The sequence below is a fragment of the Halichoeres trimaculatus genome, unplaced genomic scaffold (genome assembly GCF_033239565.1).
Source record: "Halichoeres trimaculatus isolate MK-OKI-2021-1 unplaced genomic scaffold, fHalTri1.1 fHalTri1_scaffold_13, whole genome shotgun sequence".
Lineage (NCBI taxonomy): Eukaryota > Metazoa > Chordata > Actinopteri > Labriformes > Labridae > Halichoeres > Halichoeres trimaculatus.
Window position 1 is genome coordinate 5588980 of NW_027437191.1, and position 26907 is coordinate 5615886.

The 26907-nt window shown below is 41.7% G+C and overlaps 1 protein-coding gene across 1 annotated transcript in view; it reads right to left on the reverse strand.

The window, feature by feature from the left end:
• The window catches only part of mdn1 (midasin AAA ATPase 1), a 97584-nt gene that overhangs the window by 44779 nt on the left and 25898 nt on the right, over positions 1-26907 (reverse strand). The window contains exons 27-56 of the mRNA XM_074686008.1: positions 25627-25768; positions 25409-25543; positions 23630-23768; positions 23379-23511; positions 23001-23131; positions 21726-21864; positions 21446-21560; positions 21107-21367; positions 20823-21020; positions 20474-20682; positions 20264-20386; positions 19981-20178; positions 15889-15996; positions 15620-15808; positions 15302-15391; positions 14951-15214; positions 14605-14869; positions 14203-14362; positions 10223-10339; positions 9914-10122; positions 9690-9838; positions 6018-6217; positions 5695-5918; positions 5407-5520; positions 5138-5267; positions 4894-5000; positions 4677-4810; positions 3252-3418; positions 3037-3157; positions 376-589 (exon numbers count right to left, since the gene is read on the reverse strand). Of these exons, the coding sequence (XP_074542109.1) occupies positions 376-589; positions 3037-3157; positions 3252-3418; positions 4677-4810; positions 4894-5000; positions 5138-5267; positions 5407-5520; positions 5695-5918; positions 6018-6217; positions 9690-9838; positions 9914-10122; positions 10223-10339; positions 14203-14362; positions 14605-14869; positions 14951-15214; positions 15302-15391; positions 15620-15808; positions 15889-15996; positions 19981-20178; positions 20264-20386; positions 20474-20682; positions 20823-21020; positions 21107-21367; positions 21446-21560; positions 21726-21864; positions 23001-23131; positions 23379-23511; positions 23630-23768; positions 25409-25543; positions 25627-25768 (4885 nt within the window). The remainder of the gene's footprint in view (positions 1-375; positions 590-3036; positions 3158-3251; positions 3419-4676; positions 4811-4893; positions 5001-5137; positions 5268-5406; positions 5521-5694; positions 5919-6017; positions 6218-9689; positions 9839-9913; positions 10123-10222; positions 10340-14202; positions 14363-14604; positions 14870-14950; positions 15215-15301; positions 15392-15619; positions 15809-15888; positions 15997-19980; positions 20179-20263; positions 20387-20473; positions 20683-20822; positions 21021-21106; positions 21368-21445; positions 21561-21725; positions 21865-23000; positions 23132-23378; positions 23512-23629; positions 23769-25408; positions 25544-25626; positions 25769-26907) is intronic.

Genomic DNA, 26907 nt, shown 5'->3' on the forward strand with positions numbered 1-26907 from the left:
TCTGGAAAAATCTCTGCACTGGAGTGTGTGCAATGAATGAGTGGATGATGCCTTCTACTTCTTTTTCCTCCCACGCTACGCTGAAACAATCAGAATAGATAAAGTTTTGAAAGCAAAACAGACACTAACAACTTTCTGCTGTAGGGGATGTGTGAACAATAAGCTCTTTAAAAACATCAGGACCTGAGCATCCAGAAATGATCCAGAAATCAGCAGCAGTGCTTGTGTGAAAGGAGCAAAAATTCTAATCAACCGATGCTCAGTCTTACAGTGACGTAAGAAAGAAAGCCAGAGTTATTAAAAAGGATTTGTACCCAAAGACCAAAACCACTAAATCCAGAGTCCACAGTCTGCAGGTCTCTGACACAAGCCCACCTGAAGTCTGAGGGTCCAGCTGGTTGTTGGCCAGCAGAACCAGGCCCCAGGCCTCCAGCAGACTCTCTTTGACTTCCAGCCCCAGTCCGGCTCCCTGAAGTCGGACCAGCTCCTGCCACAGAGGAGCCGAGGAGCCGTCCAGCCTCAGGTCACTCACGTCCAGAGCTTTACTGAGGAGCCTGAGGCGAGCGGCACACTCAGCCACCGACTCCAGCTGAGGGAGAAAGAGGACAGTGTTTCAGATTGTTATGAGCACTGAGGTTAATAAAGTTCACTAACGTGTGTTTGGTTTGGCTGGGACTTTAGTGAAACTGAAACTAAAGTGTTTATGTCTTATAACTGTAAGCCTCCCTTAATTTATTATAAAGAATAAAAATCTGCCAATGGGGTCATGGGGTCAAGAATGAACTTGTTAAGTTTTTTTTTTCATTAAAACATTTTTCTTATTTAAAGAGCCTGTGAGGAGGATCTGTTTTGGTTGGACTGCAGGGATACCTTTTGGCCTGGAGTCTCATGCACACGGTGAAGATGTGTCTCCTAACAATAGCCACAGTTACATGAGGAGTTTTTCGTCTTTCCGAGTGGAATCTTTCGGGATGACTTTTCAGAAAACACTAGTATACATGGAAAGGAATATTCCAATCTCTGGTCTAAATGCGCCGCTGTAATCAAACAGAATAGTCAATGGGGCATACGCAGAAAAACGTAATCATCACAAGATTTATCAAAGCTGGAGGACGACAGTTTGTTTATCACGGTGTTGCAATACTCCGTATTGCGAGTTTGTCGTCCGTCCAGTCTAGAAATTATGTTCATTTCTTTCAAAGTTTGGATCAAAAACTAACTTTCCGCAGCAGTCCAGTGCTGACGGCTCGCCGCCATTTTTAAAGTTGAGGAATGTCTCTAGTTGCGTCTTACGTCATATCTGAGCATGCGCTGAAAGAACGCACCCTGACAACTCTCCGTCTGAGTGGATACATGATACCTCGATTGGATTGGGGAAAGTAATATTCCACCCCTGTGAAACCGATTAAATGTCCATTCGGATTGGCACTTTTCTTTGGGATGAGGTGTATACAAAGGTTAAATTCTTTTCCATTTGAGCAAATAAACCGAATGCAAGCGGAATATTTGGGTCCATGTAAACCTAGTGTGTGTGTTTGTTTTAGAAATAAATGGAGATCAGATCACTTTAACACTTCTTTTCTTTGTTAAAGGTAAGTTTTTACTTTATGCAACAAGACGAGGTAAGGTATTTATCAGCAGTTACATAGCGCTGTGGTTTGAGACATGACAACAAACAAACTTTGTCAGTTTGTACCGTAGTTTAGTAGCTGTTTATATTTAGCGCAGTTGGCAGTCCATCTCTCTGAGACATGTCTGTAATGTGTAACGTTAGTGAATCTTGGTTATGTCCTGTCAGTCATCTACCAATCAGAGCTAACGTAACCTCACTCTTCATTTTACTGATAGACTCTCAAGTTTGAACAGACCACTGCAGAATAACTGCTGACTGTGGGTTGGAATGAACATTAGCACAAACAGTTTAGCTCCCGTGTTAGCCTTTAGCTTGTGCTCTATCACTCTCCTATTTATCTTTCTTCCTTTCGTCTGTCCTTTTTCTGTCTGACAGTTAGGCTCCAGTGTCCACCATCACAACAAAATTAATCACAGAAATCGTTTCAGCAGAGAAAAACACAGATCTCTCTTCTCACGACTTGACATAGAGATGGGCACCGAATTGGGTATTTTTATAGGTACTGACCAAATTTCATCTATAGTAAAATCAAACAGTACCATGTTTAGGTACCTTAATGCTGCCTTGTGACTGTGTGAGAGTGGCAGAGCAGCTGATTTTCCATTCTGGACATGAACACAGCAATGCAAGTTTATATATTGAGACATAAATATGTTAAATTGAAAAACTTTGAGATTTTATCATTAAACAAATGAGGAGTTTAGGAATAACCTATATTGGGCCGATAATCTTATTTTAAATTGTGGATTACAATCAGGCATATATCTGGAAGAGAGACTTTTTCAGGATCACTAATAACATCCTCACAGCCCCTTTAAAGACACTTTACATGAAAACTCTTCTTTCTCCATTGGTGGATCTTTTCTCTTTTTCCCAGCAAGTCTGGTGTCACTTTGGTCTTTATCTCAAAATCACACATTTGTCCAGACTTTTCAGGTGAATGTGACTCTGTCAAATAACTTTTTACAAAAAAAATAAAAATAAATAATAATAATAATAATAATAATTAAAAAATAAAATAATAATAATAATAATAATAATAATAATAATAATAATAATAATAATAATAATAATAATAATAATAATAATAATAATACAATAGACAAAATAAGACAAAAAAATGTCATTTAGATTTTACTTTTGCACTGAAGGGTCACTACTGTGACACAAACAAAGAGGTTCTCTGACTACTTTTGATGAAAAAAGAGTGAATGATTCAAGCTGTTTGTTTCCCGTCTTCAAATTTTGTCAGAAGTCTTGGGGGTCTTTAGCTCACGGTCTCTACAAAGCCAAACACTGTTTCAGAAATGTTTTCTCTGTTTACGGTTTGATGAATTTATCGTTCTTGTTTTGGTGCGACCACATGAGGTCTTCCAGAAGAAGCTGATTGAGTGTGTGCTGACCTTGAATGGCAGAGCTTTCCCCAGTGTTTTCTGGATTCCTTTCAGAGCTGAGGCCACAGACACGGGAGTGGACAGGACCGTCTGGATGGCTGCTGAGACCGCCTGCAGCTCCTGAAGACCTCTGCAGAACAACACGAGAGTTAAAAAGACTAAATACCTGATCCGTAGACGCTAGATTATACCCACTGTTCTAATAAATAGAAGAAAAGGTTTACTCGACGGAGGTGTCGTTGTCTCCCAGCAGCAGCTGGGGCAGGCGTAGGATCAGGTGTTTCTGCACCCACTGCCAGTGCAGAGACAGCACGGAGATGCCCTGAGAGTCAGCGGGCAGGGTGCTGCAGGCATCCCAGAAACGGTCGAGCCACTGCAGCTGCTGCAGGATCTGAAAACACGGACATGGAGAGACAGACAGGAGAGTCAGACAGGAGAGTCAGACAGGAGAGTCAGACAGGAGAGTCAGACAGGAGAGACAGACAGGAGAGTCAGACAGAAGAGACAGACATCAGAGACAGACAGAAGAGACAGACATCAGAGACAGACAGAAGAGACAGACAGGAGAGTCAGACAGAAGAGACAGACAGGAATGTCAGACAGGAGAGTTAGACAAGAGAGACAGAGTGAGGTTTATGCCCTGAGAGGATTAAATCTGCTTCCTGCTTATTAAATCTGTACCTATTAAACTTAAGACTCAAACCGCAATATGAAGAAACGTGTCGAGAAAATTAAACAAAAACATCAATCATTTGAACATGTTTTTCAGTGAATGCAGCCAAGACTTTTACGCGTGCTATGATCCTTTCCCACATGCCATACTGTATCTCATGCTGGGGTCAGGCTGTGGAGATGGTCATTAAACCGCTGAAGTCTCTTTTTAAACAGACCTTAAAAATATTGTACAAAAAAATCTGTGCAAAATCACCACTGTAAGATACTGGAGAAACATCATCTTTTGAGTTTCGAGTGTTTGAGATTTTCAAATTTATGTCTTCTGTATAAGACTGTAAATGGTTCGGCCCTGCCTCCACTGCCTCAGTTTGTCAACTTACCGTCAGTGGACTCTATTGAATCCACAAGGATTTCTTCTTTTAAAGATTGCTATGTACACTTACGCTGTACTGCCTTTGGGCAGTCAGCTTTTTCTGTGAAAGCCACAACTCAGTGAAACACCAGATGACATCAACAACTGTGATTCCCTCACAGCTTCAAAACCAAACTGAAAAATCTGCTAAGATACTCAAGTTAGCTTTAAGCTAACTCTGGTACAATGCATCAAATAGTGGCATTAATGTTAAATATTGTACACGGTCCCTTTATAAATAAATCAAATAATACTAAAAAAAGTAATACTAGTAGTAGTAATATAACAATAATAATAATAATAATAATACATTTTTAAGCTACATGCACAGACAGTCAAAGATTAATACTGAAAAAGAAAGAGTAAGGTGGCAGGTACAGGAATCATTTTAACAGGTTTATAAATGTTCAGTGATTATAAAAGTCTGTTAGGATACAAAGCTTCTGTGGCATTAATAAATGAGACTGAGATAAATCGTCACCGTAAATGTGACCTGCAACCTTAACAACTCAATAAAAGACGCTTGACGTCACAGCACTAAAGTAAAGTTCAGAGCTCTGACCTCGAACATGATGTGGTCTGAGATGTACGGCTGTCCGCTCTGAACTGCCTGCAGCGTGAACGAGTCCCACAGGTCGAAGAAAGTCCTCAGGTGCATCAGCACGGGATGAGGCAGGTGACCCACGTCCACAGTGCCTGTCAGGGTGGAGAAAACACTCACACATTACCTCGATACTCTGAGTGTTTGGACAAAGTCACCTGAAGGCCGCCGTTCATACCTTTACTGAAGGCTGTGGCGATTCTCAGAGCACAGTTCTGAGCAGACAGGTTGATGGCACAGGTGCAGATGACTGATCGCTCCTCTCTGTCCATCATCAGGACGATCCTAATAAAACACAGAACAACACTTATAATGTAAACTTAATCTGTATCATCAATATCTGTTGTGTTTGAAAGATGTTACTAATGGTTTAATTTCTCCACCCTGCAGTGAGAACAAGTGAGCCGCTGATTTGTTTTTACCTGTTTGCGACGGCATTCAGTGCATCCAGGAACTCTGTGTATCTCTCCTCATCCTCAAAGTTGCACTTGTTGGCTAAAATATCCAAGTACTGCTTGTTCCACCGCATGTCCACCAGAATCCTGTATTCATCTGACAACGCCACAGACACTTTTACTCGTGACAGTCAGCAACAGGAGCAAGAATAAAAAACACGGACAAGACGACAAATATCTATGATCCTTATCCTGAAAAAAGAAACTAAATACTAAGTTTACATTTAGAAACTCACCGATGCTGTGAGGCTGCAGCAGCTCAGCCAGTGACTTCCCCTTAGCAGCGAGTTTACCCCCAAACACGGCTTTTAAAGCTCTGTTTCCTGCCTCCACCTGGACCAGAGCTGAGTCTGCAAAAGTCAAGAATCACAACGTTAGTGATCCAAAGTCCAGGACAAAGAAAATGATTCATTTCTGAAAAATCTGACAGCATGGGATGCACTCAGGGTGACACCAGCATCCTGTTAGTGAACCCATCCACCTTGAGGTCAAAGATTTTTTCGTGGTGAAGTGGAGGGACTGACCCGGGATGTGTTTGTAGCTCCTCCCCAGGTGTGAGAGCCAGCTGCTGCGGAGGATCCAGTCTGCATGAGACGCTCTCTCTGTCAGGACTCTGACTGCAGTGGGGATCAGCCTCAGAGCGTCTCCATCAGCCAGATCCACCACCCCTCCTGAGAACACCTGGCCTTCATGGACAGCACTGCTCTGCAGCGCCCTCTGCAGGTCACTCAGGCTCAGCGGACGACTCCTGTGGGTTGGTGACAAGTAAATCTTTTTCTAATACACAAATGTTAAAAGAGATAAGGCCGTGATGTGATGTGTGGTGTGGTGTTTGACCCGTCCTCACCGTTTCCCCTGCAGGCTGAGCGTGTTCAGGCAGAACGACAGCACCTGTCCGTCTCTCAGGATGGAGGAGAAGCAGGAGTCCTCGGTGGAGAGGAGGGCTGAGGGGAAGCCGTTGGGCCAGACTCCAGCACACAGCAGCCCGCTGCCCCAGTCCTCTGTGTCCAGAATGGATAAATGCTGCTCAATGATCTGCTGGGCCTGCTGATGAGAGAAACAATCCACTGATGTTAGATCATCCAGAGAAAGGCTTTATTTAAACACACATTTTAGAAAACATTAAAGAGGCTGTATTGAGCTTTTCTCTCAGTCTTTATTCTGTCCCTCTGATGACCCCTGTCTGCTTTGGCTGCTGTCTCTTTAAGGCTTCCTGCTCCACAAACCCCATTCCCTCTGATTGGCCGGCCCCCTGGAGGCAGGCCTTGGTGTTTGAGGTCCATCCCTGATATGTCATGAACCAGTAGCAAGTCTTGTGCGGATATCAAAGATCTCCTGAAGATCTCATGCTATTTCATAAACAAAATGTTTTGATTCAGGGATTTTTATGACATACAAATACGTAAATATGCGTTTAGACCAGCATTGTGACTTTATAGCCATCAGTTATAAGAAAGCAGAAAATGACCTACATTCTTCAAAATACCATAACTCTTCACCTGTTTATAAATAATGCCAACAGAGTCTGAGAGCTGAGAAGCCCAGCTTTGCATGCAACAGTCGTGGCAGAGGTGCCTGCCCTGTGTTGAGTTTTGCACAAGCGGCAACCTCCAGTCTGAGAATATGAGAGTGCAAAAATCTGCAGTTTCTCGAGTGTCCACTTGAGGCTGGCTCCGGAAGTAGCGGAAGTCACATACACACCAAGCCAAAAAAAAGCTGTTTTCAAAGCAAAAATTAACCAATTTACAGCCTGGTTCAAAAAACGTCTCCTGTCTGAATCACTAATTTTACTTTTTACCCCCGCACACTCTGTATGGGGGGTGATTTTTTTTCTAACTCAGCCAGTCAGAGGATTAAGATTACGAGCTTGCCAAATCAGAGGCACAGCTCAGGGTCACGTGACCGACAGGCGTCCTATAGCTGTTTGTGAAGCTCTTGCCGCTTCCATTATGGCCGCTATAGCCAATCTGCTTCATTTTCCGTTTCAGAAACAGACGGGTGACGTAAGAAACGCTACATCCATGTTTTATACAGCCTATGGATTTGCAGCAGGGAGAGAAGAGGATTGGGGGAAGACAGGGGATGAGAGCGTGCAATTACTAAGTGTTTTAGCCTTGTCTTCATTGTCCTTAGTATTTTCATTGTGTGAATAATAGTATCACTTTTTTCTGTAAGTTCCATTTTTTTGTCGTGTTCTGGCCAAAGCCCACCTGTTTTTGCCATTGTCAGTTAGAGGCGAGTATTGGCATACAATATGCATCACAATACTGGGTCACGATACGATAACATCACGATATCACAATAGTGTGATGTATTGTGATATTCTACCCAGTTAACTATTCGATTGAAAACAACTTTTCTATTTTATTGTGTTTGAAATTGTCACGGGTTCGTTTTAAAAATTTGTGGAAAGATGATGGCTCAGTCGGAATATTCCAGTTCTAGTGAAATTTATTCGCACCGTGTTTCCAAAACCAAACAAAAAAAAAAACAAAACAAAACAAAAAATATTTACAGTATGTACAAATATTTACAACGGCTCTCCAGCACTTACTCAGGTGGCCTTCCACCATGCTTCTAGGTCAAGCAGCACCCCCTCCTGAATGAGCAGAGCTCCCCTTTTATACCCCCCTTAGCCCCTCCCCTGGCAAACCAAACAACAATCTAGATAGTTTTTAAACATAACTTAGTATTTCACAATTTCAAAATAAATTTATCAGAAACAATTTTATCCCAACAGAATAAGGAACCAAAATGCCCTCCATATGGCGTTTACTGTGTTCATATAATTGAAATAAATTAACAAAACGACAAAAATCAACCCATAATGGTATCGTCCGTGGTCACCTGATCCTGTTAAGCGCGCCAACACGCACTATTTACGGGGTTACTAGGAAGTGCCCCGGTTTGACCCCTTGAACAGGAATGAACGCATCCTCATCAACAGGTGAGCGTTCGTGTGTGTGTGTGTGTGTGCATTTCTGGGTTATGTAGGAGCCGAGTGTGCACCCCCGGCAGCCTACCACAGGATAGTTGTGCGTGGAAGCAGGACCGCGGGTCATAAATGCGGTCCTGCTGAGAGTTATGAGCTCTGTTTGTTCTTTACTGGGGCGATGAATCATGCTCCGCGCGCTCCCGTCCCCATGCTCTCCGGCCAGGAGAGAGAGAGAGAGTCACGCGCTGAGCGGGGAAGAGGAGCGCTCATAGACGCTCCTTCACAGAAATGATGAAAGTCAGATACAGTGTTCGAAAACACTTACCTTAAATACATAAAGTGTGTCAAGTATGTTTCCTAATGTTGCAAAGAAATGATGAGGTTAAAGATGTGGTCAGTTGGTGAAACTGATAAATGTCGTAACTGGCGTAACCAATGTTACTCATAAAAAATCCAAAATTGCTCAAACATGACAGAATTTTGTTTTATCAGTCTACTACACTGCAAAAATCAAACCTAAAATGGTTCTTGATAGACTCAAGAAAAGAGAGGAAACATTAATGTTTATGGCATTAAAACCCACATCATCAAGTTTAGAAATAAAATATTTTGAATATGTTTAGAGACCATATTCGTTATGTGGTTTATGGGCAACATACAGCGGAGAAGCTCTTCAGCGCCATCTACCACAGTGGAGGTGCAGAAGATGTATTGCACTTCTGACTGCTAAAATGTGATTTATTTTTCAACAAAAGTATTGATATTAAGAGTTGAAATATTGATATTTAAATTTTAATATGTGTTTGAGTTTATAAAATTAATATCTAGTGCATTTTTTTCTCATTTAATTTGCCTCATATTTATGTGTTATTGCTTATTACTTTACTGTTTTGTGAAATCATTTTTTTTTACATAACCAACCATGATATTAAAGCAAAACTGCTTGTGTTGTTGCATTATAACTGTATTTAATTTTGTCAACTCAAAACCTTTAAACCTGTACATCTACAGTTTTTATAAAGAGAAAATTTACAGAGAATTCAAATATGTTTTCCATTTCTTTTTGTTATTTCACACAGTTTAAAGCATCTGTAACATATAAAAATGGGATGGGAATCGAGATTTTGTCAATACCGATGCCCATATCGGTTCTGCTAATCCATCTGATTCCTTATGGATTCCTTATCAATTCCTGTTGTGAATATTCTTGGTTCAAAAAGTAGCTTTACATGTTTTCTGTGTCAATAACATTTAACTGAGTTTATACTGCAAGTGAATAAAATGTAATTGGTCCCTGATTTCTGGGCATAATTATACAGAAACAGGTAAAAATTGCACAAAATGTGATGCTGATGGTTTGTTTGCTCGTAGAAATTTACTATTTCCATCCCTATATAAAAATGACAAATTCTTAAGAGTTTTTGAAAGTTAAGTTTATCCGGAAAAAAACATTTTTTGGCACATTCATTGGTTAAAAAAAGGACAGGACCAGGCTAACTGTTAGAATTATAGGGGTTAAAGGGTGAAACAATGATGTTATTTTGTTCTGAGAGGCAGTTCTTGGGTGTATTTGGGATGTCGTACCTTTTGGCTGGCAGGAGTACGCTGACACAGTGAGTATGCCTCTCCACAGGCGTGCTGAAGGGCGCTGGGTAAATCCACACCCCTCTGCAGCTGACAGGACAGCAGGGTGGCAACATGGAGGAGGGAGGACATCGACGAGGCCGGAGAATCTGGGAAGAAAACAGGTTTGGTGACTCTGCTGTCTGACTAACAGACCAACTGTGCGCTTTTTAATCGCTGCTCACCCCAGATGGCAGATTTGATGCTCTTGTGTATCTCTATCAGTAGGTCACACACACAGTCTCCCGTCACCCCTGCAGTGTGCAGCAGTGTCTTCAGGTCCAGAGGGTCCCAGCAGACGCCCTCATGCTCTCCTGGGATGTAGACCTCCACCCCTCGGTTCCTCATGGCTCTGGAGAGCTCCCCGTGCACAGGGTCCATGGTCAGAAACAACCTGCACAAACACACACACACACACCAGGTGAGCTTTGTCATCTTTAATGACTCAAACACAGCGTGAAGAAGAACCTGTCTGGATTCAGATCTTATTTTACCTGAAGTTAGGATGGGGAGTGATTTTAGGAGTCTTCCCGTCTATGACGCCGCGTTCGTTGATGGTCAGAGATCCACCGGGCTCCAGCAGAGCGTTGAGTCGATCCAGAACAGAAGCACTGAGAACAAAACGTGATATCAGGCTGGTTACGGCTCAGACTGGATAAACATTTCTGCAATTCAATTGATGGCTGGCTACGCCCTGACCTCAAATACGAGTCCATTGAAATACATTGAAGAAAGTCAGTTTTTATTTGGTTTTATGAGGGTTTTTTTTCTGAGATTTTAAGTTTAAAAGTGGTCAAACACTGTTCATAGGGTACAAACAACTCCTACACAAAATATCCTGAGAGGCTGAGTGACGGGATGTATTTTTACCCTTTCCTAAGATACATCTCAACTGTGAAAAGTGTCTTCTTTAGATAAAGTTGTGCAAAAGACCACATCAATTCAACAAGAATAAATGGTAGACAAGGATCTCAGGGCTCGAGACTGCGACCATTTTTTCAGCGTGTGCGAGTAAAAAAACAGTCGGTCACGCTCGTGCAAGTGCATATGTTTTAGTACTCCATCTATCACGGACACAGAACAAGACGTGTGGATTGAGTTCGCCCTCTCTTTCACTGGCTCAGTCAGTCTCCTCCACCTGAACTCTTCCCTGTTCTGAAGAGAGAGTGCCGTCGCGTACACGTGCAGTGCGTATGTGCATCACACACAGGCAGGACTTGCACGCGTTTTACTATTTTAGAGTCAGCCTTCTCACTATAAAATTCATGCTGCTCTAAACTCTCCTGATTGAAGAGGATGCTGCGTTAGAGCAGAGCCATGTTATTTTAACTCACGACACGTCATGTCAACACCAAAAAAGAAAAAAAGAAAACAGCTAAGGCTCTGATCATCTCTTCGTCAACAAGTGCTGCAAAGTTACCCGCCTCCATCTCTGAGAGGTCTCCTGCAGCGTCTTTGGATCAAACCAACTAAGAGAGAGGGGGTGGATGGTTTTTGGGTTTTCAATATGACGCCCAAGTACGGGACTTGATTGACTTTGATAAATATTAGAGATCACAGGAGCAAACTTAAAATTGGGGGACAATCAGGAGAAATCACAAGCCAGGAGAACAGCCAGAATAAGGGGTTTAACATATGGGAGACTCCCTCCATATTCAGGAGTGTTAGCAGTCTGCCAGCACTCTCCAATGGTAAAAGTTTATGTATGACACAGATTGACAAAGATAAAAACTAAAGACATTTTCTCTATCATTTTAGGTTATTTTAAGTAAGTTTTTTAAACTCACATAGGAATTTTAGTCATTGCTTAATTTAAAGCCTAATTTTTATTTCACATTTTATTTTTTCAATGAAAATGTTTTTGCTAACTATTATTACCCTGATATGTACATACATGCATGTCTTTTGTTATTATTTGCTTTTATTTAAGAAGCAGTTTTATTGTCTTTTTTTAAGTTACATAAAAGAAATAACCTGTTTTGTCAGCCAGAGCTTGTTGCAAACAAACTTCATATTTACAGTAAAATATTTAGCAAAATCATAGCTAGACTAACTACACACACAAAAAAAAAATAAATAAATAAATGGTGCGACCAAATCATGTGCTGGTGTGACCAACTGAGAAAGTTGGTCGCACCAGTGCTACCAGTGAAAAAGGTAGTGTAGAGCCCTGAGGATGTCAGCTGATATTATATTAGAGGCAACATATTGTGATTTTGCTGGAAAGGAATATTGAGTTACCTTTAACATCTCTAACGTTAGCTTAAGTTAGCCTAATGTTAGCGCCTAGCTGCATTGTTCATCATGTCTCTTTGTTTGTTGTTCATTGGCCTGTTTTATTCTAGTTTTTGTTCTTTGGTGATCTTACATCATTGTTAGCTGTTGTCCAAAGGGCTCCAGTTACACTAACGTTAGCTTCTGGAGCTTAGCTTCATTAGCTTATCTGTAATAGCTGAGATAACAAAGGTTTTCATACGTTGTACTGAATGATTCAGTGTAAATACTGTAGCTCCAAACTAACAGAGACACACTCTTGGTAAAGCCCCTAAGTCCTGGCCTCTTTTTTTGTGTCTCTACATGAAAAATGACATACTCAAATTGAGAATATCACTGCATCTAGTGGGTCTATCTGAATCAGTCCAGTATCGTAATAAGGGAAACACTTGTGAAACATGATTAAAGATGTCAGAATCAATATCAATGTCACTGCCTTGAAATAGTATCTTATGTATTACTCAAACGGACCTAAAGTTCAGCTGAAGTATGACTTGAAGGCGCTTGTAGCTTAGTCACATTTACACCAAGCCAAAAAAAGCCATTTTCAACGCAGAAATGAACATATTAACAGCCTGGTTCACAAATGCTCTGAGTCACTAATTTTATTATCTGCACACACTGCACAAAGGGTAATTTTTCTTCTAACTTAGCCCTCCAGAGGATAATAAGGTTGCAAGTTTGCCCAATCAGAGGTGCAGCTCAGGGTCACGTGACCGACAGGCACCCTATAGCTGTATGCAAAGCCCTTGCCACTACCAATATGGCTGTGATAGCCAGGGTGCTTTATTTTCTGTGTCAGAACCAGACTGGTGACATCAGGGGGACGACGTCCATGTTTTATACAGCCTATGGATTTGCAGCAGAGTGAGAAGAGGATTGGGGGAAGACAGGGGATGAGAGAGTGCAATTACTAAGTATTTTAGCCTTGTCTTCTTTGTCCTTAGTATTTTCATTGTGTAAATAATAGAATCACTTTTTTCTGTAAGTTCCGGGATGGTTTTGACAGGCTCTGCCCAAAACCTTCCTGTTTTTGCTATAATGAGTTAGTGGTAAGTATTGGCAAGAACTTAAAGATACAATGCGCATCACAGTACTTGGGTCACAAAATATTACGATATCTTAATATTGTGGTGCATTGCGATATTCTACCCAGTTAACTATTCCATTGGAAACAACTAAGCAAATATATATTTATCTTTGACAGTAAAACCACCACTGCAGTCTGACAGATGCTTTGGGATTTTCTCTAACGTTAGCTAAAGTTAGCCTAACGTTAGCCTAACGTTGGCTCCTAGCTGTGTTGTTCATCATGTCTCTTTGTTTGATATGAGTTCAGTGGCCTGTTTTATTCTAGTTTTAAAACAAAGGGCTCCGGTTAAACTAACGTTAGCTTCTGGGGCTAGCTGTATTAGCTAATCTGTAATAGCTGAAATAACAAAGGTTGGAAAACATTGTGCCGAATGATTCAGTGTAAATACTGTAGCTCCAAACTAACAGAGACACACTCTTGGTAAAGGAGGTTATATTGTTTTCATATTCTGAGCCAAAAATCTTTAATCCCACTAAGCCTCGGCCTCTTTTTCATGTCGACCATAAAGTTCAGTTGAAGTATGACTTGAAGGCGCTTGTAGCTGAATTTTTCCTGTTTGATTTAATGTGCAACATGACTATATTTATACCTGATAAGAGCTTTTTTTTTTAACCTTTTTGTTGCAGAACGACCCCTAAGTCCCCTGATTGGAGGACATCTGGGTTTAAAGGATTAACTATAGTGGTGTTGGCGTTCAGGTTTGCACTGGGGACTGTAAATTTAGTCTGTAACTGAAGCTTTTTATCGACCTTCTCAACAATAAAATGATTCATTTGTCCCTACAATGTGGACTTTAGGGACTTTTGGAGACTTCAAGATGATTTGTGATCTTTCTGTCTCCAAAAATCATCAACAGCATCCTGTGAAATGTCTCCTACAGTGACACCTGCTAAAGCTCCTGTCACTGAATATTCATTGTCTGTCTAAGCGAGTGGAGGGGGTGTGGCTTAACCATAGGTCAATTCACATTTCAAGATAGATATTGCTAAAAAAAAAAAAGGTCCTCCAAAGATTTCTCTTCTAATGTTAAAGAGTTTCACTCTCACCTCCAGTTTTTGTGTTCTGTGTGCTTTTTGAAAACACACTGATGAAAATGCTCTCACTGACCTGCAGAAGTTGACGTTGTCCATGAGCAGCCAATCTCCAGCCTGCAGAGCCTGGACCAGCATCCCATCCAACCATTCGAAGCCGCCGTTTGTCCAGCCATCCTCAAGCTGAGCCACACGCTCCTTCAGCAGCGTGAAGTCCATCTGTAGTTTGGACATGTCTGCAGGAGAGGAGACACAATCAAACAGTCAGGACGTATTCTTCAAAACAAACTAGAGCAAGAGGCAACAGGTGTTTATCACGTGACTCCTTAGGAAGACTGCAGGGAGGTTGTAGTAGAAACATGTCAGTATCAAACAGAAATCCCACCGGTCTAGTTACAGTAACTTTTTAAAGATCATTAGACTTCCTAGAGGGAGCCCCTCAGTTGATCTCCATGAAGGAGTTTGAACATCTTCTCACCAGTGAAGACTTTGAGTTTGGTGTTGAGTTTCTGCAGCAGCAGGATGATGACCTCCAGTTTGTTCAGAGCCTCAGAGTTCACGGCTCCTCCAGTCCTCTGCAGACTCTCCTCTTTCAGCCAGCGGCAGAACAGACCCCACGTCTGCAGCAGGAACTCTGTGTCCTGCACGCCAACATCCAGAGACATCAAGCCACGCCTTATCACCATGGCGACGATGTAGTCCACACTCTCCAGCACCTGCTGCCACGGCCGCATGATGTCCAGCTGCAGTGAGGGGGACAAAGAGCTGAGTGACGCACTAAGACGTCTGCAGATGGTGAGGGAATCTGATCGAGCTCCTGTTACCTGTTCGAAGCCGCCCAGCAGCTCGGTGGTGTCCATGGCGCTGTTCATCGCCATCACACGGAGTCGGTGTCCCGTCAGCAGAGCCAGCAGCCTCACCAGGCTGGTCTTCCCGCTGGCTGTGGGGCCGACCAGTATGCTCATCCAGCCCATCTCCACACACTTCATCAGGGACTCCAGGGGCCGAAGGGACTGGTGGGTGATGGACAGAGGGGGGTCGAGGGCCACGGGTGCTCCTCCGCTGCGCTGCAGGACGGAGAAACCCACCTGAAGGAAAGAAGAGACTCTTATCTTCTCATGCTCGAGTTCAAACATTAGTTAGAAAAGAAGGAAAGCATCAGGATCTCTACGAACCTGCAGGTTGAGTGGGGTGATGTGGAACTCTCTGGAGCCGCTGTAAGGCTCAAAGTCCTCCCCGAACACTTTCCTGAACACAGACAGCACCTGCAGGGACGAGGAGCAGAGCCAACGACTCAGCTGGTGCCTCTTTTTATATTTTTAATTACCTTCAAACTAAAACTGCTAGAAGAAAACATCAAAATGTAAAAGGAAACCAAAGTTTAAAAGACCAGGAATTACCATCAGCACATTTTAATCACATCCCTCGAAGCCTGCTTATAAAATCAGTTATTTAATACATTTTCCTTTTAATAAGAGCAATAAAATGTGAACCTGAGCCTTGTCAGCCTCCGTCCTCATCCTGTCGGCGTACACTAAAGCCACATGCTGACCCGGGTTGTAGAACCCTGGGGATTGGTCGGCCTGCATCAGCTGACACCAGCGGAACATGTCACGCAGGTTGAACTCCCAGGGGCTCCCTCTCTGACCCCAGCGCCGCTCCACACACACGTCCTGGACGAGCTGGTGGAGAAATGAGAGACTTTAACTTGACTTGTTCATCAGACCATCTCAAAGAAACTGGTTCAGGAAGATGAACTCACCCTGTTACTGAACTCCACCATCTTAGCAACGATTTTGTCATCGATGGAGGGGAAAATTGAATCTCCGATGAACTCCATGTCTTTACTTGTGAGCTGGTCGACGAAGACCTGGAGACACAGGAGAGAGTCAAGGAGAGCAGGGACAGATGGGCGTTAAAGAGATGAGACTGTCACCAAACAAAGTTCAGTTTCTGCCCCCAGCTTTTATCTTACAACATCTTAACTAAAGTAAACCACATTTGGACCGTGCATTGGCTCCTTGTATAAAGCTAAGGCTCTGTACATTCTTCAGAAATTCAAAAATTTTTTAAGCTTCTTTAAATTAATGAATTTGATGTGAAAATGTGATGGTTCAAAAACCACATTAGGACACAAGATGAGATCAAAATCATAAACAAGGGCAGAAAAGACAAAAAGTGGTGCATAAAATAGATCAGAATACAGGATCAGAAATATTTGGGTCTAAAATGTTGTTCGCAGGTCAAAATAATCTGAATGTGAAAAGCAATCCTGGTAAAATCCAGATCCTGTTCCTGACATATAAATATCCTGACATATTTTGCCCATACCGCCCCCCTGTGGATAGAGTTTGGAGTTAATGCAGCACGTAACACTGCAGAAAACTGACCACTGATGGTCAGGTGGTAGTGGTGCTCTCTTTGAATAAGAGATCTGCATCAATACGAGGAGAAGATGCAAGATGACAGTCATAGTGAGAAGTTACAAGTCATAAACGTTCAGGTAGCTCACACTCAACTGAGTAACCGATGATGGAGAGGATCAAAGGATGGAGCGCGATCTGAAAAAGTGTGTTTTCCCTGTTTTTTGGATAAAAAACAGGAAGAGAGACATGACAGAGGAGAGTCTACTCTTCTTTTGGTCTTCTTTAGCGAATGAGTTAATGTGTTCCTGTCAGGGTTAATACTATTTCAGTAAGAGCTGCTGGTGCTTGGTCACTCTCTCAAAATCAAATATGGCCCTCTTCAGAAAAAGTTTGAATAATTCTGCTTTAGAGTCTGTGAAACAAAAGGACCCACTTCTTTTCGGAACAACCAAGCACAAAGACGAGATGTAAACAATGAACCATACAGTGATACATTTAATCATGTCACCCAAACATGGGGGGAGTATTGAAAACCGGTTCCTGTTGAGAATCGATAAGAAAAGTTTAAATCCATCAATGCCATCAGCCTTTATGCTTAACCAGGGTATATGCTGAAATCCTGAGGTTGATTTCAATACCTTTTTAAGACTTTTTTCAAAAACCTTTAAAAAAGTTTTAAGACTTTATCGCAACTTTCAGTTGTTGTTGGCATCCACTTTTTAACAGTTATAGTTTACATTTTTACAGAAATGATATAAGCTCAGGAGGAATAAAGCTTGAAAGAACAAATGAAACTAAAGGCAGGTTTATCGACACTCCCCCAACAAGAAACAGCAGTTATTCAAGGCCAACTTGCTGAAGAAAATGAGAAATTATTTAATCATTTTTAAAATTTAGGACATGTGCCGGAGATTGTGTGATTTGCTTTAATGTTGTATTCAATTTCACTGTATGAAACCAGAAATGACATTAATTTATAGCTGGTGTTTATACCACTCACAATCCTGATTGTTGTATTTTATTGTAACTACAGTCTTTTTGTATTTTTTTATTTTATTCTTTTTTATTTTGTATTTTTCTACTGACTCCATCGATTTCTGCTGTTAACATAACAATTTTCCAGTTTGGGATCAATAAAGTAACTCTATTCTTTTCTATTCTATTTTAGAACTTTATCGGCTGAATGTTTAATCAAGGGACAGTTGCAAGAAGGAAAATAAATATTCATGGATAATTTTTGGGTCAAAGCTTAAATACCTATGAAACTTAATACCTCATAAAACCACAATTAAGACTTTTTAATACTTTTTAAGGCCCTTAATTTTCCCAAAATTGATTTATCAACTCTTTAAACTTTTTAAGACCCCGCGGACACCCTGTTCACAATTCCCTTGTTAATTCTTTATTAGGGATAGACCGATTATCGGCCGGGCCGATTATCGAGGCAGATATTTGGCATTTTGGGGCATATATATAGGCATTTAATCCGACAGCTGAAATAAAACCACTTCAAAACGGTGTTGTTTTGGCCCTGATGCTTCTCTGCACAGTTTCTATTTGTCTACACTATGGAAGCCCTAAATGGTCATTTAAAATCAGTCATGTAAAACCAAACAGAAAATTATTTCAACTGCATTGCATGCCTGTAAAAGGCAGCTCAAACTCAAATCTGTCCAGTTTTATTGGAGTTTCATGGAAATTTTGGAAAACTTTATTTACTGAAGAAAACTTTAGCTATTTATTTTTGAAGTTTTTATTCAACTTTAAAAAACATGCTGCTAAGCCTGGGAGCTGTTTAATAAACATATGCTTGAAAGCATTTGAATGCAGTTAAGTGTTGGAGTTTGTATACCGTATTTTCTGCACTACATATATATATATATATATATATATATATATATATATATATATATATATATATATATATATATATATATACTTCTTCTCTTGTTTATTGTTAGAGCAATACAGCGCCCCCCAAAGGTCTGGCATTTGAACTGATCCCTGGAAACTGTTTTTGTGGATGGCAGAAACGGCTTCGTCTTTACAGCGCACTTTTTTTGAAAATGGCACAGAAAACAGTAGGATAGAAAAATGTGCGGCTCCTTGTGGATGTAGCCTGAGTTTGACTGACTTATCTGACTGTTTTGTTGACATTCCCTTTAGCGCAGCTCTATCTAGCGGATGCATAACGCAACCCCAGCCACTACTATAGCTTCTATTCTATGCGCCTGATAATGCGGTGCGCCCCATATATGAAAACAGTTTTCAAATAGGCCAATCGTTGAAGGTGTGCCTTATACTCCGAAGCGCCTTATAGCGTGGAAAATATGGTAGTTCAACATTTTTTACGCCAATATTTTCACTTTGACTGCAAATGAATATCGGCTTCAAATAACTGTTATCGATCTTCTTGCCTACTAATAACCAGTATCGGCCCCCCAAAAATCCATATCGGTCTATCCCTATTCTTAACATTATGCCGGAGCAGCTGGACCTTACATTGACTAGTCTGCCACTGCTATCTTAGCTTAGTAGTTAGAAAACATTTCCCAAGAAAACTCTGATTCAGATTTTTAACTTGAAGTTTTACGTAAGAACTGAACTTACAAAGAAATGTAAATTCCTCTCTCACAGGAGATTCCTGTCCAATACATTCAACAAAGAACTCAAACCATATAAACAAAATAGTGCTAGCTTGATGCTAATGTATATGGGAAATTGCTTGGAAATTGGAATATGCTAGTCGTTATCATACAACAGTATAATTTCAGAGTTTTAACTGTCATCACAGAAACATATCACAGTTACTCTTTGTAAATGATACTGACAACTCCAATCGTCAAAACACTCACAGGCAAGTGAAAGAAAAGTTAGGTGCAGGCTCATGGCTGAGTTCATAACTATGGTAAGGTTCCAAACAACTTAAAATATTGCTATAACCACTTCAAGACACTAGATGGCCTACTTCAGCCAATAATGTATAACAAAACAGTACATCAACTTCATGCGACGTGCGATTTTCACTTGTTTTTATTTTTTCATGCCCAGAGATATCCAGATCTAGCGACCAGTTTCATATTTATTCACTTTTAAACTCAATAAAATGTTGTTGACACAGTAAAACTTTGAAGCTACAGTTTGTACGGAGGAAATTCAGAGGAGAGATGGATGAGGGAATCAAAAAAGAATCGGATGGATAAGCAGAATCGATAAGGGTATTGGTATCAATAAAATTTGATCAATACTCATCCCTACCCAAACACCAGTGAGACCAACACACCAGAACTCAAAGAAAGAAGTAGCAGATTGTGTACTTTACCCGGTAAAAGAAGCAATGTGCAAAGCATGCTGGATGCATGACCATTTTTTAACACCGTGACTCACTCTGAGGAGGTCACACTATCTCCATCAGGTGTACAGAGAACAACTTAAGTCAGACTTCTGATTATGAGAGTTTGTGTAAAAACACCTGGATCGAGTCTTACCTGAGTGAATCTGTTGAGGAAGGACTTGGGCAGCCCCTTCCGCCCCCCGCCTTGAGTAAAAGGGTTCTGACAGCCGAAGATTTTTGTCTTCTCATGCTGAACCTGGAAGCTCATCCCCAGCTCAGGGATGTAGATCTGTGCTCGGTGATCAAAACAAGCGTTCAGACCCTCCAGCACTGACTGGGAGGCCAGGTTCAGCTGTCAGCAGGAGAAACAGTCGGTTTAGAATCAGCTGATTGGAGGTTCATCATCAGATCACTGTTTGGAAACACAGGGTCATTACCTCGTCCAGGACCACCCAGTGACCCGCCTTCAAGGCAGCCAACAGGGGGCCATCCCTCCACGCAAACTCTCCTCCCTTCCCTCCTTCCACAGGTAGATCTGTCCCAAACAGATCCGTCACATCCTGTTTGAAAAGAAACATCAGAATCAGAGCTGCTTCGACGCATCTGAGGCTGATTTAGGACCACAGCAGAGAGCTTCTGAGTCTTACCGTCTGCTCGGACAGGTTGATTCTGACCAGCTGGTTCCCTGAAGCTTTGGCCAGCGCTGACACCAGGCTGGTCTTCCCCACGCCAGGTGATCCCTCCAGCAGGACTGGCCTCTGCAGCTTCAGCGCTCGCAGCAGCCTCTGAGCGTTCACTGCGGTGGTGCCGGCTGCGATGGCGTAGTCTGACAGGTTACGAGACTCAGTTTGAGGCCCTGGAAGGACAGAGAGATGACAATGAGCTGTTTAGTCCAAGCACGCAGGGCTTGGCTAGTTCCTGGGGAAAGTTCCTTCTGTCAAAAAGCACCTGATGAACATTTGAGCATTCAGAGCTAATGGAGCTGTAAGTTCAAACCTAAAGCGATGTAAAACGGGTCGATGCCAAAGAAGTCTTCCCCCCACTGCGGCTCCCTCTGCAGGCTGCAGTCGTACACTCTCAGGGCGTCCAGCACCTCCTGATCCAGTTTGGTCATTTTGCTCAGACGCTGCTGCAGGAAGCCCAGACACAGCCGGCGTGCCAGGAGGGCGCTGTCTGCACATGACACCGTGGTTCCTGAGGGATAAAACAGTCTTATTTGAACCCTTTAAGCCTCCTTTGACAGAAACCGTCTCCAGATTGAAAACAATCCGTCAGCTCACCTGATCCCAGCCCGTCTATGTACACCAAACACGCAGCGTGGATGAAGGCGGTAACTGTGTCCAATCTGAGGTCCCACTCTGCTTCCTCTTCCTCCTCCAGAGCTCCCATGGTCATGAAGCCGTCCTCATCCCGCTCACACACCACGTTCATGAAGTACACCCAGGACAGGATGTCCCTGACGCTCAGAATGCAGCGGCGACCAAAGTCCTGCCGGGTCAGCCACTCGATGAAGTCCAGCATCAGCTCAGCGATGTCGCCGCCTGAGGTTCACACCAAACACACGACATCAGTCTGAGCCAAGAGAGTGGATTTTAATCTTGTCATGTGGGAGAACTTACCGTCTAATGAGAGGCCTGAACGCAGGTTATGTTGGATGATCTGAACCAGGTCACTGCGGCTGTTACTCTGAGGACACCAGATCTCTGTGAAACGGTTCCTGAGGGCTGGGGACAGCTGTCATGAAAGACAATGGTGCAGAAGTTAAACGTATCATTTCAGCGATCTTCCTCCAGATAAACCAGAATCAATCTGTGCAGATAAACTCTGCGTCTCTGAGGGTAGATGTTCAGTCTTTTTGTCATTTTATCCAACGCATTTCAAACATCTTGTCATTTCTACCTCCTTCTTGCCAAAGTCTCCTCCGGGGTTCATGGTGGCCACCAGACGGAAACCTTCAGCCGCTCTGATTAGCTCCACATCGTCATTGTCACCGCTGCCTTTTTCTGCCAGCACGAGGGACTTCTCTGTTTCTAAAACACTGAAAACAAAAGCAACATAATGTCAGGAGCTGCTCCAGGTTTGTTGATAGACTCTAGAACAAGAGTCTTCAACCTGCAGCAGTGGAGCCTCATGCAGCTCTTTGACTCCTTTGCTGTGGCTCCTTGTAGCTTTAAAAAATTATTATTGAAATAAAAATGTGTTTTTCTTACAGAGGGTGCTGATGATCAAAGACATTGTCTCTAAATAAAATAATGCATGATTTTTTTTTAACTGAATATGCACCACATCTGTCAAGAAAGCCTGCAACAGCTCCACTTCCCCTCCTCATGTTTTATAGCACTGGTAAGAAAATAAATCTACAAAAAGACAAATCTGGAAGAAAATACAGATTTTAAGTCCGTGTGGATACATTTATTCAACTTTCAAAGTGCCAGCTTGATATGGTACGTAATTAACATGATGAGTTATCAATATATGTTATCAAATTCAATTACTTTTTATGAAAATTTGAAATTGATGCAAATTTTTATAATTTCTAAAATGTTTGTAATTTTTTCTTAATTCTTTTTAAATTGCTTTTTTAAATTACTACTTTTTTATTTTGCAATTTTTTTGCAAATTGTTAAGAAAACAAAAAACAAATTTCTTTAGTTTCAATGTTTTGGAATTTTTTTGCAATTTCTTAATTTCTTGATTATTTTGCAAATTGCTTTTTTTTAAATTACTGCATATTTTTTAACTAATTTTAATTTTGATTTTTTTTTTGCAAATTGTTCATTAAAAATAAACAAATTTATTTAGTTCCAATGTTTGGAACTTTTTGCATTTTCTTAATATCTTGATTTTTTCAATTTCAAAAATGCATAAATATTTTGAAATTGCTATTTTTTTTTATTTTTTATTTTTTTACAAATTCTCTGAATTTCCTTTGTAAAAAAAACTTAAGCAAACTATTGAATGAAAAAATGATTTTTTTGCAAATCTTTTTAAAATCACACGTACATCACATCACATGAATTAATTCATAAATTCCAAAAAACCTTTCATTTAGATAATTATTTATCTAAATGAAAGGTGAGACAGGGTAAAATAGCCTTTATTCAGGCAAAGGTTGCAGACCCCTGCTCTAGACGGACTCTCAGGTGTGACCTGGTTTATCTCTGCTGTGTTTACCTGTTGAGTCTCTCCAGCACTGAGTCGTCTGCGAGGGAGATCTCATCCATGAGAAACACTCCGCCCTCCTTCATGGCCAGAACCAGGGGACCATCATGCCACTGAAACAGCCTGCTGTCCTCAGCACTCGTCTACACACACACACACACACACACACACACACACACACACACACACACACACACACACACACACACACACACACACAAACACACACACACACACACACACACACACACGCACACACACACGCACACGCACACGCACACGCACACGCACACACAGAGAGAGAAGTATTTTAAGTATTCCATGAAGTCCACCTCTGAATCTTAATGATTTCTTTCCTCTTTGATGATTTCAGTACAGATAAGTTCGTACCTGATGTGTGTGTCTGACTGGTCGCAGACCTCCCAGGAAGTCAGACGTCTCCATGTGGAGGTGACAGTTCACTGAGAAGAACTTCTGTCCTGCTAAAGCTGCAAACAGCTGGCAAATCGTTGTTTTCCCACATCTGGTGATTGAAAAAAAGTTTAGTTTAGTTAAAACAACATTTGAGCCCAGAGCAGACACTCCTCTTTTTAAAAATCAAAAATAAAGATCAAAGATCTAACAGTGAAACTGAATCTCACCCTGTATCTCCTACGAGCAGCACAGACTCTCCAAACCGAAGTGCTCGACCCACCAGCACAGCGAGCCTCCTCATGCCGTGTGTCCACACCACATGTCGAAACTCCTCCGGCACTCCGGCGATGCTGTCGATGAAAGGACCTGCCGACCAAAGTCAAATTCAGACATGAGTCTGTGCTTGTTTTAAGAAAATTTCTTCCACTCTGATGTGTGTAGGGATGGGTACTGAATTAGGTACTTTCATAGCTACCAACTAAATTCTGTCTGTAGTACTGAGTACCAATTCATGTAAAATTAAGTGGTAGCATGTTTAGGTACCTAAACACATCCCTGTGACTGTGAGGAAGAGGAAGAGCAGGTGATTTTTCATGCTGGACATGAACACATCATTGGAAGTTTATATATTGAGAAATAAATATGTTAAATTGAAAACTTTGAGAATTTATTATTAAACAAATTATTATTCATGACCTCATTAACTCACATAAAAATACTGAAAACTGGAACCGTTGAGCACAGATTGCCAGGTACCTGGCATTGGTACCTGTTTCAAAAGTGAAAGGTACCCATCCTTAGACTTGCGAGATTTATACTTCATGTCTTTGACGGCTACTTTATAGACTCAGATGTACCATCAGAAACAGGATTAACTTGGCTGCTGATAACAGACAGACAGACAGATTTGTAGAGTCATCATGATGACACCAGTTTTTTTGTTTTTTTACTTTGATTCAATTCCAGTAAAAATCATGTAATGATGCCTGTTTTGACTCAAAGTCAATAAAATGAACTCCTGAGAGCCCAAAGTAGAATTCTAATACTAAAACTATGATTTGTCTTACGACCATCACACAGAGCTGGAACAGAAGAAATCATCATTAAGAAGTGTGTGATGGTGTGTGTCTGTCTCATAGACTGTACAATAAATGAATGTAGTCTCTGTGACATCATCCATCTGTTTCTGTGACTGAGTTTTGCAGCAACTCATTGGCAGACCCATATTGGTAATGGGGCGGGCTTTGCGCCTCCTCACTAACTGCTACACGGCGCCCGCCTGACTGAATAAACTTGTTGGGATCTTCATATCCTTTAAACTTTGTTCTGAACCAGCAGGTTAGCCAGCCACGGACATTTTGGCTGACTTTGTTTTAATCCTTGCCGTTAAAGAAATGAGATATTCAGACTGATGTCATTTTTTGTACCAGGCTGTAAATATGATTATTTTTGCTCTGTGTGTGTTTTTTTTGTTTAATGAGCTCTGTGTGGATGTGGTTTCAGGTAACTCTAAACCAGCCACAAGCAAACATTTGAAAACTGCAGCTTTAAGTACTTCTACATTGCCTCATGGTTTTAGACTGGAGGTTGCTGCTTGGTCTATCTGCAGTTTTTAGTGTATGGTTAAAAAAAAAAGTAGAAGATTATACTGCAGGTGTTAATGAAAAACAGTTACTGCACTAAATTCAAGCATAATACTAAAATCATTAATAAAAGTTCAGATTTTCACATTGAACAATCAGAATGAAAGTTTCCCCACGTTGATGTTGTCTCTTATTGTCTTCCTGACATACGGCTCCTCTTCATTTACAGAGGATAGCAGCTTCAGAGTCAAACTGGACGATGGCAGAGAGTTTTTGTCTTCAGGTTTAGATTTTTAAGCTGCTCGCTTTGAATTACCTTAAGTTCTTTGACTGTTTCTACACTTAACAAGCTCTCTGTCATCATCCAGCTTTCGTCAGCCATGTTTAGGGGGTGGTAGATTGAAGTCTTGTTGTTGGACTCACTGAACTGGCTGTTGACCTGCTTCTTAGAGAACAGGTTTTCAGGGTTGACCGTCCGTTTGAAGTGTTTTCCCAGGATAGAGAGGATGATGGATTCTTCCTCAGGTTTCCTCACGCGTCCGGCCAGCAGCATGTACCCTGAAGAAGAAGGCAGCTTTATCCGAAGACTCAGGGAACAAAGGAGGAGTCAGCTGAAGGTTTAAACATCTGTGAGGTCTCACCGTCATCGGCTAAGTGCTGCAGCCAGTCCTGAGTTTCCTCTGTCTGCTGCTCCAGCCGGTACCTGTCTGCCCAGCGGAACAGATCTCTGAGGGTGATGAAGCCGTGTTTCCCTGCAAATACAGATGACCCCCTACGCAGAGACTGAAGGGGAAACACATCCACACAGGAGGTTAGGATCAGCTAAATCTGGGATTATAGAAATGAACAGAAGTGAGATGACACTACATGCTCCTCTGTCACAAGGCGTCCCCCAGGGTTCAATGCTTGGTCCTCTCCTATTTATTCTTCACTTGGTCCCCCTGGGTTTTCACTTGCACTGTTACCTCTAATTCACACACAAAGCATGAGCGCAGCGCCACGCACTACACCATACTTAGAAACCACTAGAGCCAATCATTGCATTCACACAGCAAGTGCTGCGGTCTGCCTCTGCTGCAATCACCAACGGCTGCTCGCCGCTGTTACGCTGCGAGTCTATTTTTGCCAGAGTGTGCTGCAAAAAAGCATCAATCATGGCAGAGCAGATCGTACCAAACAGGAAATCAGACACAAAAATGATCAGAGTATCCAGTCTTTCCAAAGTAAAGCTCCATGCTCTGGCTCCTGATTGTAAATCTCTTCCCTGTTTATCAAAACTACATCACTGACACATGGCCAGAAGTCATCAGCAGATCAGATCCAGAGGAAATCTGATGTTTTGGACAAAAGAAAGTTAATCTTGGAGGTGAAAAAGTTCACAATTCTATACGACACAACATATCCTTTTCTATGAAGAACCAACAGAAAGGAGAAGACATGGACTGAAGGAGCTGAAGTTTTGGAGGGCCAGGTGAGTTTGACATGCTAACTAATTACCATGTAAGTATGTTGTCATGGGTGCGATTCCTGCAGGAACATGTTGTTCTCCTGTGATCTTGTGATCTTGGGTGTCCAGCTGCTCTGGGCTCTGCCCTGTGCTGTGCAACACTCCAGGGACACATCCAGTATGAATTGGTGCGTGCCCAAAAAAACGTGGCGCTGCGTGTAGCTCAGGCTGTATGTGTGAATTGGAGGTTATGCCGATAATGTCGGCTTAACAGAATCTACATTTTCACCCAATCCATCACGACATCAACTGGGGCTGAACAATTAATCAAATTCAAACCGGCATCACAATGTTATACAATGCAATCTAAAAAAAAAGTTTTAAGGTGCACTTAAAAAGTGCAATCCCCACATTTACATATTTAAGTGGTTGAGTCAAAACTTTTTTATTTACATTTCTGCACTTTAATTTGTGT